Source organism: Eurosta solidaginis, chromosome 3 (genome assembly GCF_040869045.1).
Source record: "Eurosta solidaginis isolate ZX-2024a chromosome 3, ASM4086904v1, whole genome shotgun sequence".
Lineage (NCBI taxonomy): Eukaryota > Metazoa > Arthropoda > Insecta > Diptera > Tephritidae > Eurosta > Eurosta solidaginis.
Window position 1 is genome coordinate 181272327 of NC_090321.1, and position 16905 is coordinate 181289231.

The window sequence follows — 16905 nt, forward strand, 5'->3', positions numbered from 1 at the left end:
ACCCCCTTAATCGACTCACCGGAGTCACTAGATACCTTCTTCACGCTCGACATGGCTCTGAGATGCCCCTCCACTATTACACGCATTACCTTATAGCGCGTTTTTAGGAGCTCCCAAGCTTCTTCATAATTTGCGTCACATATTTGAAACCCGTTTATAATTTTCAAGGCGTCACCTTTCAAACAGCTTCGGAGATAGTGGAGGTTTTGTTCTGCCGTCAATGCGGTGTTGCGATCAACCAGCGAAGAGAATGCGTCGAAAAATCCAATCCATTCCGTAGAGTTTCCGGAGAACGTAGGCAACTCCATTTTAGGTAAGCGTATTGCAGCAGACACTGTCGTCGTTACTGCCGGCGTTGATTGTACCTCCTCGCGACACTTCTTCATTAGGTTAAGACTCGATAAGGCCATCGTATACCATGCCTCCGCTTGTATTCTGTTGTTTTCTTCTAGCTCAATGCTTTCGGTTCCGCACGAGATTTCAACGGCATCCTGTGCAGTATTAAACCGGACCCACTGCTCATTAAGTAGTTGTAGGTAGCTTTTCACATTTTCGGAATCCATTGTAAGCGATTCATGAACAGCCTTCGTCATATACCGCTTGATGGCATGGAGTGCGGAATCGCGAGCTTTGACGGCGCTTGACATTTTGCAATTTATTAGTTTTATGAAAAGGTTATTATTTTGTAAATTTTTCCTTGAAAATGAATGTTTATATAGTATGTAAGGATAACTATGCTGATATTTTGCTTGTTACTGTTGCAGATGGCAAGTCAAAGTTAGTATGGATTATGAAAAAAGCATACGAACGACGTGTGTAGAGAAAATTCGTAGAGGGTAAATGAAAGTTACAGCGGTTTTGCAAATATATAACTTTCGTATTGCAATATATGTATGTATATTTAGATTTTATGCAATTATGAATTTTTGAAATATATAAATATATTTGCGATTTTATACTTGCACACTGGTGAATTATGCGATCCGGCTCGAAGGACCAAAAAATGGCGTTGCGGGTTGCGTGTTGGTAACAGCTGCGGGTTGATTTGGTGGACTGTATGCGGATGCGGAGATACCTTTCCAATGCAAATGATAAAGGCCGTGTTTCGATTAAATTCGCCTTAATTATAACAATACACTTTATTGTAATTCAATTGATAATTATGTTCACAATTAATTATTTGTGGCGGTATGTAGTGCACAGCGAAAAGCAAGCAAGTTAAGTAGAAAATTCAAAGGCGACAAGAAAAATATAAGTATATGAAAATAAGGCAAATGTCAGACATGATTGACGATGCTTGCTCATTAACCCTTTCAGTGCTATTATGAAAACTTTAAGATTATGTTAATTCGAACTCAACAATTTGCTTCTGTAATTTATATTGATTTGTATTGATTAAAAATTGCAATAGTAGATAATGTAATGTGAATTAAAATTGAATAGGTAGCCGAAGCAAAAAATGCAACTGATCCGCATGCAACTGATGTTTATGTGCCGTCACCGGGAGCTGCTGCTGCTATCATAGCAGTATTACAAGCACGACATTTCTTTGATTGCTTGCATAATCGAAATTGTGCCCTAACATGATATGATTCGCGTTAAGCACGCTATGTTATTTTTTTTTTTCCAGCTTTGAATACTCGTTTTGTGAGTATTGATGATGGCACGAATTTTTATGTATCCGTATAGCGCCAGGTTGTACTTGGGTATATATATGTATTTAGTTAGATTTTTATGTCGTCACGCCAGATATTCCGTTAGTTTATGTATGTATGTATAAATTTAAGGTTAGGTTTTTTATTGGCACCACGCCATTTTTTCAATGTAACTGATTCCTATTAGGAGTGCATAAACCGCCCTAACTCCTGGTCAGGGAGGCACTGCATCTCCTAACTCCGCCAAAAAGCCCGAGGGAAGCACAGAAGCCAACCCTGAGGCCTATTTTGATTTTCAACTCAACGCAAAAAGGTCTGAAAAAATCGACGTTGAGTTGAGGATGACACTGGACGTCCACTCGCGCGAAAAGACAAGAACGGAATGGCACGCTATGTTAAAGCAAAATAAATCTCGTCTAGTCAGGCCCGATTGTCCAGAATCATCGCACCAGAAAGAGTAAGCAAATTGCCTACCATATTAAATATATAAACAACATGTATGAATTTGTTAGTGATAATTTGTGATGATTTTGTTGATAATCAACTGAAGAAGGCAAATACCAAAGAGTTCGAAGTTCATGTAAATACCAATTGATTTCTTTAAATAGCGTTTGGAGAACAAAACCCATATTTATTTATTTATTTAGTCTAGTAACAAATGTTTATTACAGACACTTATGACTAAATTATAGAGACCAGCTTATATTAAGCTATGGAGAACACTAGCAAAAAGAATTTATATTATTACATATTAAGTAATTTTTTAGTTTAAGTTGAAAAGCGTATTTTGGGTCGGAGAAATCAATATCCAAAACACTTGAGAAGCAATTAATTTCTGATAGGGCTCTGTTAATAGGCGCTTTTGAGTTATAAACAGTTCTACTCAGCCCTATGAAAAAGATTTCAAAGTGGCGGAGGTTTCTACAGGGAGTATTTAAGCATAATCTTTCAAGAAGCAGCGCGCAGTCAATTTTGCCCGTGAAAAGATCGAAAATGAACAACGAGGCCCAAAGAATTCTGCGACTGTTTAGGGATAGTAAGGATATTAGTTGGCATCGAGACTCATAAGACGGGATCGGTTCAGAGAAACGTAATGAAATAAGCGCGAAGCGCATAAAGATTTTTTGAACCCGATGATGTGAACTGCGTGGTAGGGCCGCCAAATGAAAGCCGCATACTCAAGCTTGGACCGCATACAACTGCATAGAAAGGGAGGGATTAATTAATTATGATCAGTAGATTTATAGGATTTTTATTATTTTCCCTGCATCGCCGTTGCCATTACATTGCGTTAAGAGAGGACATCAACACCTTACCCACAACTAAATTTTAGTAAATTTTGCTCTTTTCATTACTGATTCAAAACGTGGGAAGTTATATATGTAGCATTCCATGAAGAATGGTAAATTTTAACAGACTTTCGCATTGCGGTCATTATTAATATTCAATCCCTAGAAGGTTCAATGTAGTCATATCAATAGGTCCGGAGATGGTCGGGTTAGTACCTCAATGTATTAAATGTGGGAATTCACTGGCCATGGTGAGCCCATAAACTACTACGTTTTGAGATTCCTTCGTATTCTTGGAGGATATGGTCCGCCGTCTGCTGATCGATCACAAAATCGGCATGTGTTATTCGATAGTATGCCCACTTTCTGCATACGGCTGCTCACTCTATAATGCCCTGTAAGAAAGCTCTTGGGATTCTTCGGTTATCTTTCGATAGGTATATTATTGCCCTGTAGCGACTTGTGCTATAACTTCCTAACAGTAACTTAGATTGTCTCAAACCTGGCGTGTTGCTCCAGTGTTATTCTCTCTTTCCCTCCTTCTCCTAATAAATCCCCCTGTGAGCCAACTGACAGGAACGGCTCGGGATCGATGGGTCATGCAGTTCCTGCCTCTCTTTTCGGGTTGTCCGCCTGCTCTTGTTGTAGCAGTGCTTCGCCCCATCCAATAGGTGCGACAGATCACAAATTGTCATCAATATCCTCTAACGGGAGTCCAAGGAAACAGAAAGTTTCAACAGGGGTGGACCATAATGAGAGGAGTGTTAGATGCGTTGATTCCACAATACAGCTAAAGAGATGGTTGGTGTCATGTGGGGACATATTATAAGCAGGACATATGTTTTGTGTGTCAGGGTTGATTCTGGATAGGTAAGAGTTTAACCTGTTACAGTATCCAGATCGAAGTTGGGCTAGAGTGACGCCCGTTTCCTTAGGGAGAGTGCGTTCCTACTCTGCTTGTTTTTTTCTTTGAGTACCGGATTCACCGGGCAATTCCTGGCATAGAGGTCCGACGCCTGTTTGTGGAGTTCACTCAGGACCTGCTTGTGTTTTTCAGCTTCATACGGCTGTGTTCTCAGGTGCCGTATTTTCTCATAATGTAATGAGGGCGTGAACAACAAGAAGCCACAAAAGATTTGTAAAAGTTACGAGGACGTCGGGTTTTGGGATCAAGCCCAGAGCAACCTGTCCGATGCAACCATCCCTTGCACGTGACACACTGACAAGAGTATGACCGTCCTAAAAAGATTCTTTTCCGGCAAACGCAGCAAAACCATTTCTCATGACCGGGGTCAGGAGAAGTACACGGATTGGGTTCGATACCTTCCCGGAGGAGGAGAGTATGGCGCAGACCCGCTGCATGGATCTGCTGGGAGGATGATAATTTGTGGGAGGACCGCAACAAACTAAACACTAGAGTCCGCCTGCTGATTACCCTGTACTCCCCTGTGGCCTGGGACCCAGTGCAACAGTACTACGTTGTGCACCCAAGGACCAGTGCTGACTTTATTTCGAACGCCACAATTGCCTTTAGTGGGGCCTGACTGTCTGACTGAGTATGGCAATTGTTTCATTGGAGTATCAGCGCTGAAGGTTCAGCTTAGCGCACCAACATATGGCAAATACTTCCGTTTGAAAGCTACTCGTATGTGCTTTTAGAGGTACTGATATTTTGGCTCTGGGTCCGGAGACTCTGGCTTCAAGCCCCTCTGGCGTCTTCGAACTAGGGCCGTAGAGAGAAAATCCGGGCCCGGGACTAAAAAAATTTACGGGCCCCCTATAAAAAATCCACTAATACATTTGATTAACGTGAATTAATGACGTTTCTTTCATAAATCATTATTGATGGATTACATCACAAAAAATGTTTGCCACATCAACTAAATGATTTTTGGCTAAGAGCTGACAATAAAATTAACACAGAATATTTACTATTTGTTTTATTTTATTGTAACGTAGAAATAAAATTCTCTTTTAACAGCATTATTTCAAATAATCTTTTCTAGTTATTTGGTAACATTTTCATACATTTCTGATAAATTTAATGATTATAAATTTTAATTATTCAATATCGAATGTTCGGATATCAAAGAGTGACTTTACTTGCATTTTTCGCTGCAACATTTTTTATAATAATATCAAAATTTAACTGTCTTGCCAAAACGGATGCAACACAAAGCGTGGCAAGTCCTAAAACTCGCTCTTTAGATGAACACGATCTATGAAAGTCTTTCATTCTTGAAAGGACGCTGAAGGAATGTTCTGCACTAGATACAGTGACAGGTAAAGTGCAAAAGGTACGTAAACCAATACAAAAGTTGGGGGAAAATTTTATACATATTTTGAAAATAGACGGCATTTAGCAATTCCAATGGTGACAGACCTTTATCAAAATTTGCTTCGTAAATGTGTTTCAAGTGAACTATTTCACATTCTAAGCTTTGAGAAATATCCGACTTGTATATTTCGACAAATTTTGCTGCGCTCGCCCGAACCGTAGTTTCATCCATGTCTTAAATTGCCACAAAAAGGAAAACTTTTCGTTCAAATTTCTCATAGCTGCAAATCGTTCAGTAATGCCAGTGATTACCGAATCAACGATCACCAAGAATGTATTGTTTTTGAAATCAGACTCTGAATCATCCGTAATCATCTCATTTAAATTATCTTCAGAACGCCTTTTGGGTTTTCTCTTTCGAATGTCCGGAAACTTTGGCGAGATGTTCAATTGAATAGCAACTGTTTTGCATTCGTTTAAAATTGTTTCCCATTGATTCCTGATCAACTTCAAATCAGCTAATAAGGCATCTAGATGTCGGACCTCAACATCTGTGGTGGCGTCTCTCGCTTGGAGGACCACGCTTCTTTCATTAATGTTAGGGTTTTGAACCAAATTGAGGACAGCAAGATACATTCGAACTTGTTGATGTACTTGAGAATGCCGGTAACATCGCCGTATGCTTGCGCAGTCAAATTTGGCTTTTGGCTGAAAGACTATGAAGCGAGCTAGGTACATTTTTTTTGAGGATGTCACATCGTTGTGGAGTGCTGCCGAAGAAAATAATTGCAGCCGTACAACATTCTGCAGCATCAACACCACATAGATTGATAGCGTTTTCTTTTCTGAAATAAATTGTTGCCTAAGTAAATGGTAATACTCTACCCCATCGGGTTAGGGGGTCAGAATATACCCGCGGTAGGTATGCCTGTCGTATGCGTAAGAGGGGAGTAAAATATCAGATTCCAGGGGCTGTGTAGCGCAACCCTGCAGGTTGCCAGCGCAATATATAGCTTCCCCAAACCTAATTGTCAACCTCACCTATCCGCCGCGAATCCTGTTTCACTAACAGACGAGGCTCTGGCGACCCCAAGCTCGTCATGGAACTTGGGATGGGGAGGGAGGGGACGGCCTGAAGGTTTAATGTGGTCACATAAATCGTTCCCGAGATGGTCGGGCTAGCACCTTAATGAAGCTGTGGTACCGGAGCGTACCGGATCTGTATCCGGCAAAGGACCATCACATCGATAATACTCCTCAAAGCCTTCGGGGAGCAACCTTATCGCTACAACAACAACAACAACAATAGAGTTACTCCTACCCCAGAAAATGGTCAACATTTATAGTGCATACAAAGAACATTTCAACTCACCAAATTCACTCATATTAACAGAGTATATGTGGAACTTAAGAGCGAATTGAGAGTTTCACAAAGTTGCACTGCCACACCGCCATTTTATACAGGGTAAAAGTGTAACGCTTTTGCGTTGCGAGCAGGCAAGAATTTTCACAAAAGAACGAAATACCCCGTAAAGGCGTTGCCTGTTTTTTAGAATAGAACAACAACGCTTGCGTAACACTTTATCCAGAAAATAAAACGCTACCTTAGCTGCGGGTTGCACAAGGCGAGTAATCAGCATTCGAGTTTTTGTCGAGAATGTGACGTAGTGCTCCGTTGTAAGCTCCTTTCATATTGGCGCCGTTATCGTACCCTTGTGCACAAAAATCTTCAATCATGTATGGCAAATTAGATCAACGATTTTCTGAGCAGTTTTTTGGTTACAATTCACGAAAGCCAAAATCTGTTCTGGAATTGTAAATTTGTTGCTTTCGAATTGAAATGGAGTGAGCGCAAAATGAACGTAGTCAACGTGACTAGCATCAAGCATAGCATCAACGAAAATAGTAAAATACTTAGCTTTCTTGCCTTGATCTAATATAGTTTCCCTCACATGCTTTGCACAAATTTCTATAAACTCGTTCTGAATGTCTGGGGAAAGATAGTGAACTTGTAAACGTTTGTGCTGCTATTGTGAAATCCTAACTTTCTCCAAATTATCTCTAAGTATCGGATCATAATGGCTTATGAGATCTTAGATGCCCAAAAAATGTCCATCCTTTCGCTTTTTGAAAAAAAATAGTGTCCAAAATTCTATATAAAATTTCTTTCCACTTTTGAATTTCAGTGATTAGCTGTTCATTGATAAGTGTATCAATTGTAGCCTCCTTTCGAATTAGGTTTTGTAAAGATCGCCATTGAATATAACATTTAATGTGATCTTCAGTATTTTCGTGTGATGGCAGTTTAGCGTATAGCTTCTTCCATACCTGGAATTTCGAATATTCGCCAGGACAACAAATTTTAGGTCGATTTAAAGTATTGGTGCTTAACAGACGACATGGTAGGCAATAAAAAGCATTGCAACTGGCACTCCACACCAACCAGTGACGCTCCACTTTCTCTCCATTTGGCAAGATTCTGTTTAACAACGAGGTAGGAAATGCCTCGTCATGACAATCACGTGGAAAAATAACAGGGCACTTTTGATGACCTCGACGAATTATTTCGTTGACTTCTTCAGATCGCAAAAACTCATTATTCACGGTACCGATATCGAAACCGTTTAAATAATCTAGACTTTGATACAGAGTTGGTGGTTGGAAGGCTTTTTGAAGATGTACCTTCATCAGTGTTACCACGAAAACTTTACGATTTCGGATTCATGTAAACATATATTTTTGTTTGATGTTTTTATTGTCTCCTCACTGTTCGAGGGACCAGGTGAAAAATCATTATCAATATTCGTTGCTTTTGAAATTCGGCTTAACATTTCCACATGGAACAACTAAAGACTCTCCTGAATTAAAAAAAATGTCTTAGTACCTCTAAATCGCAGGCCCTCCGAGAAATACCGGGCCCCCTGAGAAATATCGTGCCCTGCGCTTGCCAGGCTAAGGCTCCAGCTATTAGGAGTGATAAAGCTGTCAGATCTAGAAGCAGCAAGTGGCTTAAGTCCTAGGAAGCTTCTAGTATTTGTCAAGAGGACAGAGTTTTTTTATAACATAGATTCTGGTTCTTGATAGGGTTTTCAGCTTGGTCGTTAAAACAAACTTCTGGTAACACTACGGACTCATTCAGTCTATGTGAGATCCTCATGAACCGGCCACTTCAACCTAACCTATATTTTGTGTTTTGGTTTTTACTTTAGAATCTACCGGTTAAGTAAGCGATGTCAGCTAACTAAGCGCCTTCAAATGTAGATCCATAAGGAACATGAGGTCGCCAGAGCCTCGGCTGTTAAAGAAACAGGATTCGCCACGGGTAGGTGACGTTGACAATTGGGTTGGAGAGGCTATATATTGCGCTGGCAACCCATTGAAAGGATTGCGCTACAAAACCCCTTGAATCAATTTGGTATTTTAGTCGCCTCTTACGACAGGCATAGCTACCACGGGTATACTCTAAGCCCACTAACCCGCTGGAGCCGTCGTGCCTGGTGTTGTTGGGTGAGCGGCCAGGCAAGGCAGCAGGGTACACATGCACCATTCAGGAGGATACCCTCGCTGAGCCCAGAAAATCTGGGAAAATTAGATGTACTGCGCAGATCCAGCAAACGAGTATGTTCTGTATTGGCATATGATAAACCTGCAGACAACCAAACGTTTACTTTCCTGTCCAAAAGGGAATTGGTGCTCGGCACTGCTGCTAAAGAAGAATAGACGTAGTCATATCAATTCGTTCCCGGGTTACTCGGGGAAAGCAGTTTTAGCAGTACTTTGCCCTTTTCAATTTGCACATCCATTCAAAGAACTTCGCATAATGGATTAAACAGTCATCTGCATTTATTCGTTTTTGTTTTTGTAGCACGCCTAATTTACTATCTATACTCATCTATCAATTATCCCTTGGTATAATCTTCGGGTACCCCCGCTACCGGAAGATGCCTTGGCATGGTGGAGGTTCACTTGAATTTACTTTACAGGTCCTGATTCTGGTTATCTGAAATCCCCTTGAGTATCTTGTATTTATTAAGCACTTCCGGTTATATTAAACACTTATCTATCCTTACTGATATTCGTTTCTTTTTCATTCTAGGTAATTCGATTTGACGATGTGGGCATAGCAATATTCCAGCTGTGGCTGTAAGAACGTACATTTGCTCAAACTACAAGAAAACTGCGACAACTGTCCCTCGGCCTTTTTAGTATCACATATAAGGCCCTACTACGCATATTATGGGAAAGGGTCAAGTTCAAAGGCTCAACATCACCTGCAAATCGACTTTGATAGCACGAAATGGGGCTGCATATATTCCGGTATTATATCTACAACACTCATATCTATGCAAACTGATCCTAACAACACCACCCGCGCAGGAAAAATTGAGCACCATCAGTGTGAGCTTCGAAACTCAAAATGGTTTCAGAAAGGTCACGACTACGAATGAGTTTATGTCTTTACATATGTAGTTTGTACATATAAATATGCACATATGTAAGGTTCACTAGAAAATTAAGGAAATTATTTGTAAAAACCATTGTATACATAATTTATTCATAATTAAATATTATTTAAACAAAAGGGACGCGTTTCATTCATATAAAAAGCGAATTGACAGAAGGTAACCGGTACGGGTAACCGATAGGCCAGTTACCCGTGTTGTTGTTGTTGCATATGTTTTGGTTAGCGATAACGACAACATACCTAATGAAGTAACTTAAAAATGTAAATAACATCGAGCGAGAAGGAATGTCGAAAACAATAGGTAAGAGCGAGAAAGCGAGTCACACGTACACTATTTTGAGAGAGCGCATGCGTTACCTTTTTCACGACAGCAATGTAAAAGACGAAATTGGTGACCAAGTTATTGGTCACACATAAACACAAACTCAGCGCGTCACCAATTACCATCACCGCTAGAGAGGTTGAGGACGCCATTGGTCGCGCTAAACCATCCAAAGCAGTGGGCCCAGACGGCATAGCCATGCCGATGCTTAAAAACCTAGGGAAAGAGGGTTTCAAATATTTAGCGCATGTCTTCAACCTGTCTCTTTCCACCTTTGTCATACCCGAGAAATGGAAAATGGCCAAGGTGGTCCCGCTACTAAAGCCTGGGAAATCAGCTAACGTAGGTGAGTCATATCGTCCGATATCTCTCCTATCGCCAGTGGCAAAGACGCTTGAAGCCATTTTGCTCCCTTATTTCCAAGCACATTTGCAGCTAGCCCCTCATCAGCATGGCTTCAGAAAACTTCATAGCACTACCTCCGCGCTAAATGTCATTAGCACCCAGATAAATTGCGGTTTGAATCGATATCCCCACCATAGAACAGTACTCGTAGCGTTAGACCTATCAAAAGCTTTTGATACGGTCAACCATGGCTCGTTACTGCAAGACCTGGAAGGGTCTACCCTTCCCCCATCTCTTAAAAGGTGGACCGAAAATTATCTGGGTGGTCGGCAGGCATCGGTGCAATTCAGAAACGAAACATCAAAACAAAGGAGAATTAAACAAGGGGTGCCACAGGGTGGTGTCCTATCCCCGCTTTTGTTTAATTTCTACATATCTAAGCTACCTTCACCACCGGAAGGAGTCACAATCGTTTCCTACGCCGATGACTGCACAATAATGGCCACAGGCCCAGGCCCAAAGATCGATGATCTATGCAATAAAATAAACAGCTATCTCCCTGATCTCTCCAGTTTTTTGACCTCGCGAAACCTGGCATTGTCACCGACTAAATCTTCCGCGACCTTATTTACAACATGGACGCCCCAAATGTCGACCATAGTGAACATCCACGTCGATGGCACTACGCTACCGACTGTCCTACACCCCAAAATCTTGGGTGTGACTTTTGATCAGGATCTACATTTTGGTGCGCACGCAACCGCAATTGTTCCAAGAATTCAGAGCCGTAATAAAATCCTCAAATCCCTTGCTGGCAGTACCTGGGGAAAAGATAAAGAAACGCTCTTGACCACATAAAAGCAATTAGCCAGCCGATTACGTGCTACGCGTCACCCATATGGTCGCCAAGCCTAAAAACCACCCACTGGAAGAAACTACAGGCCTGCCAAAATACTGCTCTCAGAATCGCCACGGGCTGTCTTCTTATGTCCCCAGAACACCATCTGCATAATGAGGCGAGAATACTCCCCATCAGGGAGAGAAATGAGATGCTGACCAAACAGTTTCTGTTGAATACCCAGAAACCTGGGCATCCCAACAGACATCTGATTGACGAACCAGCACCGCCTAGGGGCCTAAGGAGTCATCTCCGTAAGCATTTTGAGGAAATACGGCACCTGAGAACCCAGCCGTATGAAGCGGAAAAACACAAGCAGGTCCTTGGTGAACTCCATAGACAGGCGTCGGACCTTTATGTCGGGAATTGCCCGGTGAATCCAGTACTTGAAGAAAAATATCCAGAACTCGCAGAAGAGGAACGCATACTCCCCAGGGAAACGCGTGTCACTCTTGCTCAACTTCGTTCTGGATACTGTAACAGGTTAAACTCTTACCTATCCAGAATCAACCCCGACGTACAAAATGTATGCTCTGCTTGCAATGTGTCCCCACATGACACCAACCATCTCTTTAATTGTAATGTGGAACCAACGCCTCTAACACCCCTTTCCTTATGGTCCACCCCTGTTGAAACGGCAAGTTTCCTTGGACTCCCGTTAGAGGATATTGATGACAATTTGTGATCGGTCGCAACTATTAGGTGGGGCGAGCATTGCTACAACAACAACAACAACAACCAAGTTATTGGTAGCGATTAAGTAATCGATTAGGTAACGGGTACCTGTCTTGTAGGGAAACTATATAGTAAACAATGATTTTGAGAGTTTTAAGTGGAATATCTCCGGAAAGATTTAAAATAAAGAGGGAGTTCTCCAGATCACAAATATATATATTTTAAAGTGCGCAAACTTATAATTTAAAAGTTATTTGGTGTTAAAGTTTGCAAATTTCTATAAAGCCTTCCGCGATTTACAACCAGATTGACTGAATTTTTGTATGTGTGCGTGTCGGGTATTTGACGCTTGCCCCGCGACTATCAAATAAAAAGCCATCAATCAACGTTTGCATTGAGAAACCGTAGCGTTCGGACGTGAATATGTCGTAATCGGATGATGATTTTTCTTTACTTGCAACTACAGCAGTTTTATTAAATAATAAAAAAATGTATAAAAATTTTGTTAAATAATAATAAAAGCTTTACATTCCATAAAGCTGGTACACTTTGATAATTTTCAATAAATTTTAATATAAATTGCTGTTCTTCCGCGCACTTGTTCATTTTGAATGTCGACACAAACTAAATACAACACTGCGTTTTGTCAATCACACCCCGCGACTATCAAATAAGCTAGCGTCAAATGAAAAAATCAAAAATTTTTGATTTTCATCAAACTGTAGCCGACAACAAATACGTGTGTCACGAAGCCTCCCGACTGCACTAACACATACAAAATTCAGTCAATCTGGTTGTAAATCGCGGAAGGCTTATACAAATTTTATATGTGTATACGTATATATATGTGGCAGCACACCCAGTTAGAACGCTACTTGTTATATAATGCATTAAATTATCCATAGTGCTACAAAAACTATGCGTGAGAAATTCAAAAAGTTTACATTACTTTGTTAAGGCAAAGTGACAAATCCTCACGTATATTTTTCTATACATGTAAGCAGCCTTCTCTTTTATGTTCACTAAATTCTGCTATTAAGCTTTCATATATTTTTCTCTTTTCAATATGCTATTCATATGCCATATATAACATGATTTATACAGCAACGAATGGCATAAATCTATGCGTTAGCGTTATGGCATAAATATCATATTATCTAGCTGTTGTATTTATCCCATAGCCCTAACGCATCTATAACGAACAAAATAACACTAAACTTTTTTTAATAAAATTTTTATTCGGATGAATTAAAAAATTAACAAAATTTAATATTATGTTAAAATTAATTAAGTTTAAAATTTAACAACCGGCAATCATAAATTTATCCACCAATGCTAATGCCCAAACTTCTGTTGGTTGTCTACAATAGTTTTGAAGTTTGCGTTTCTAAATTCCAAAATTTTATCTGAGTGTTCTTTGAACAGCTAACAACAATGTTTTGTTCTGCAGCAAAATATTGTAAGAAATTTGCGTCCGTTATGGGTGCATTATAACCAATGAGACGTTGACGTCCCGCCTGTTCCACCACAATTAATTCCGTATCAAGGCTACCGCTCACTATGCCATTTCATCGCAGCGTCAATGCACGTAGAGCCAATCTAAAGTAAACGCAAAATCAGTTTCAGTTTAATTACATAAATAATTTGCAGTCCACCTCTTACCCCAAATTCCAAATAACATTTTCAGCAGCTGCGGCTAGTGCATATCGGCTTTCAATTGTATTGTATATTCACCAAAATTTACATTAGATCGGCAACTATTGTTGATATTAAAACGTATATTAAATCTATTGTAGGCCGATAAGCCAAGTATTGTTTCGTCAGACCCATTTAATATATTTAGACGTGCACTAAACTTTTAATTAAATTGAATATTATTAATATTTTTTGACGCGTGCTATCTGTCACAAAGCAAAAGAAATGAGTGGGAATGAATACATTAGACAATAATGTAAAAATGATATCTCGCCTTCCCTCTCTGACATTCAGCCACAACCATGGCGGAACCATACAAGGTGGTAGCATGGTGACATGCGAACAAACATAAATAAAACTTCCATGTACTTTGTTTTTGTATATCGATGGACTAATGTCAAAATCGTAATGCGCCGGAAGTTGATGTATCATATCATATTAAAAAAGAACAATCAGCTGTCGCCGTGCTACCACCTTGTATAGTTCCGCCATAGCCAGAACAAACTTTTTTTGTTGTAGAGGAGATGACAGCTGAAGACTTTGCATTTGAATACGTGAATGCGTTAGGCAGTTTTTGCTGGGACAGCTTTGTAATGTCATCAATAAAATATATATATATATATATATATATATATATATATGCATGTTGCTACAAAAGCGCGATTGATTTAATAAAAACATTTATAATAAGTAAAAACAATGCAAAAATTAAATGTGAAATATACAAAAATGCAATTTAAGTTTATCGCTGCCAATTTATATAGATATGTATGTGGATTAAGGTTTTGAATGATGTGTAAATTGTAATTTAAAGTGCTATAGAAATTTGCTAAATTTGCAAACTTTGCAAACTTTAACAACAAATAACTTTTAAATTATAAGTTTGCGCACTTTAAAATATATATATTTGTGATCGGGAGAACTCCATCTTTCATTTGATTCCAAGGTTTACCCCGAACTCGGGGGTTGCTATTCTAAAATTTTCCCAATGTCTTTAATATACAATGATTTTTGCTGTTTATTTCGACAAAAATTTTTCATTTGATTTTTGTGCTCATCGAAAGAATTCACAATTATATAGCACCATGGCGCGAATTATGATAAAAGGTGGTGTGTGGAGAAACACTGACGTAAGCATTTAACGCGACTGGTTGCTCTTGGCCGTTTATTAACTAAATTGATAACTTTCGGGATGAAATCCTCAAAGCAGCTGAAAGAAATATGGCAAAAACCAGTGGTCACGTATTGCATCACTGCTGCACCGCAAATCTGCCAAGCAATGTAAGGCACGCTGGTACGAATGGCTTGATCCTAGCATAAAGAAGACAGAATGGTCACGGGAGGAGGATGAAAAGTTTTTGCATTTTGCCAAATTAATGCCAACACAATGGCGTAGAATTGCGCCGATTATTTCAGAGGGTTAACTGGCACCAATTGTTCCACCAAATTGTTAGGTACAGGATTCGCCACGGGTAGGTGAGGTTGGCAATCACAACCCCTTGAATCATTTTGGTCGGTAGGTATGCCGCGGATATATTCTTGGCACTTGTTATTGATGGCTTTTATGATGCCACCAACACAACCTGGACAGACGCCAATGCTCAGTCAACCACCCAAGCCGGGTCAACCCCCAATACCCGGACACGTCCGGACGTCCTGGTTATAATGTATGCTAATACAACTAATAATTTACAAATCTGCTGATGATTATTTTTGTGTTATTTTCTTTAGCAACCACCTGCACCTGTTACTGGTAAATATCAACAGCCGCAAAAGTACGATCAAGCCCAACGCCGTTTAGATCCCGATCAGATGCCAAATCCGATAAGCGTTATCATTGAAAATCAAAATAGCGCTGGTGGTGCTTTTATTACTAATGAACAGGGTTTATTACCACCATTGGTGACCACAAAATATGTGGTAGAAGATCAGGGTAACTCCTCGCCACGTTACGTTAGGTATCGATAATCGAAATTAATGTTTTGTTTGGCAATTACAATGATCTTTCTTCTTTGCAGGTCGTCTTTGTATTGCATACCTGCAAGAGCTGATTTATTAAAAACAACAGCTTTGTCCATTACACTTACCGTCTCACCAATGGCACGCACGGTTGAGGGTGAATATGAGCCACCCATTGTAAATTTTGGTGAATTGGGTGCAATTAGATGTAATCGTTGCAAGGCTAAATAGCAACTTGTAGATGCTGGTCGTCGTTTCCAATGTCTAATGTGTAAAGTAACAAGAGATGGTAAAAAAAATCTTTCACTTTTACTTGTGTTCATTGATCCATATTTTTTCTCAACAGTGCCAACTGCATATTTCCAACATTTGGGCCATACCGGACAGCGTGTCGATAAATATGAACGTCCTGAACTTGTATTTGGTACATGAGTATGTGTGTAAAAAATGCTTGGGTACCGATAGCTCTCATGGTAAACCTCAACTCATATCCAACATCAATGCTCGCATTCAATTGTGGCACTGTACGCACTACATTGGGTTCACGTTGTATGGACAAGCATATTGTTGATTCCAGTGGTAAGGCCACAATTTCAAATGATGGGGCAACCATCATGAAACTATTGGATATTGTGAATCCAGCCGTAAAACTCTAGTAGACATCGCCAAATTTCAAAATGCTGAGGTAAGTTTTTTGTTATATTAGAATGTGTAGAATAAAAATGTTTCTCTTATCGGGTCGGCGATGGCCCCACTTCAGTAGTATTTTAAGCATGTGAAATCTTAAATCTTAAACCTTCGTACATGTTTCTAAGAATGAAGAATAAAACCTATTCAAACTCAATTTTCACCAGGACAAAGCCGCTGAGACTTCGCTATGCAGTAACATACAATACGTTACCCCATTTTAGCACAACTATCATTTTTTCATTTTATTAAATTTTATAAAATGTTTCTTCCTCTACAGTTCTATTTCGGTATTGGATGGTAAATATGGCTTTCGCATTTTCTCCATCAATAACTGTGAAAAGGTGGAAGAAATCTATGCGTGTAAATCTCAAATATTATCCTGGTCGAGCGTTTCTTCAATAGCTCTCTAGTGGTGATGGTGACAGCAGAGAAACCCAACTGTTTACAAATGTTACACTTCAAAAAGAATCAAAATATCTGCCATTGCGTCTGCGGCTCAAATACACACAGTACATGAATGAATCGATTGCACCTAATTGTCTGCCTAACGGATAGTATACATATTCATCAAATCGAAAATATTGCACCAAACGAACTGGGTCTGAATACTGAAACAGTACACATATTCAAAATC

At 39.8% G+C, this 16905-nt stretch overlaps 1 protein-coding gene across 2 annotated transcripts; it reads left to right on the top strand.

Moving 5' to 3' along the window:
• Positions 1 to 14509: 14509 nt before the first annotated feature.
• LOC137246825 (protein transport protein Sec24C-like) lies at positions 14510 to 16192 on the top strand. Of its 2 annotated transcripts, XR_010951713.1 has the most exons (4): positions 14510 to 15289; positions 15354 to 15580; positions 15641 to 15870; positions 15928 to 16192. XR_010951713.1 is itself a non-coding variant. In XM_067777831.1 (3 exons), exons 2-3 carry the CDS (start codon positions 15435 to 15437, stop codon positions 15810 to 15812), a joined length of 318 nt encoding a protein of 105 aa, XP_067633932.1. In that variant the 5' UTR covers positions 14510 to 15289; positions 15354 to 15434; the 3' UTR covers positions 15813 to 16192. The 2 variants fall into 2 exon arrangements, 1 of the variants encoding a protein (XP_067633932.1); XM_067777831.1 differs by having other exon boundaries at positions 15641 to 16192.
• The last annotated feature ends 713 nt before the right edge of the window (positions 16193 to 16905 follow it).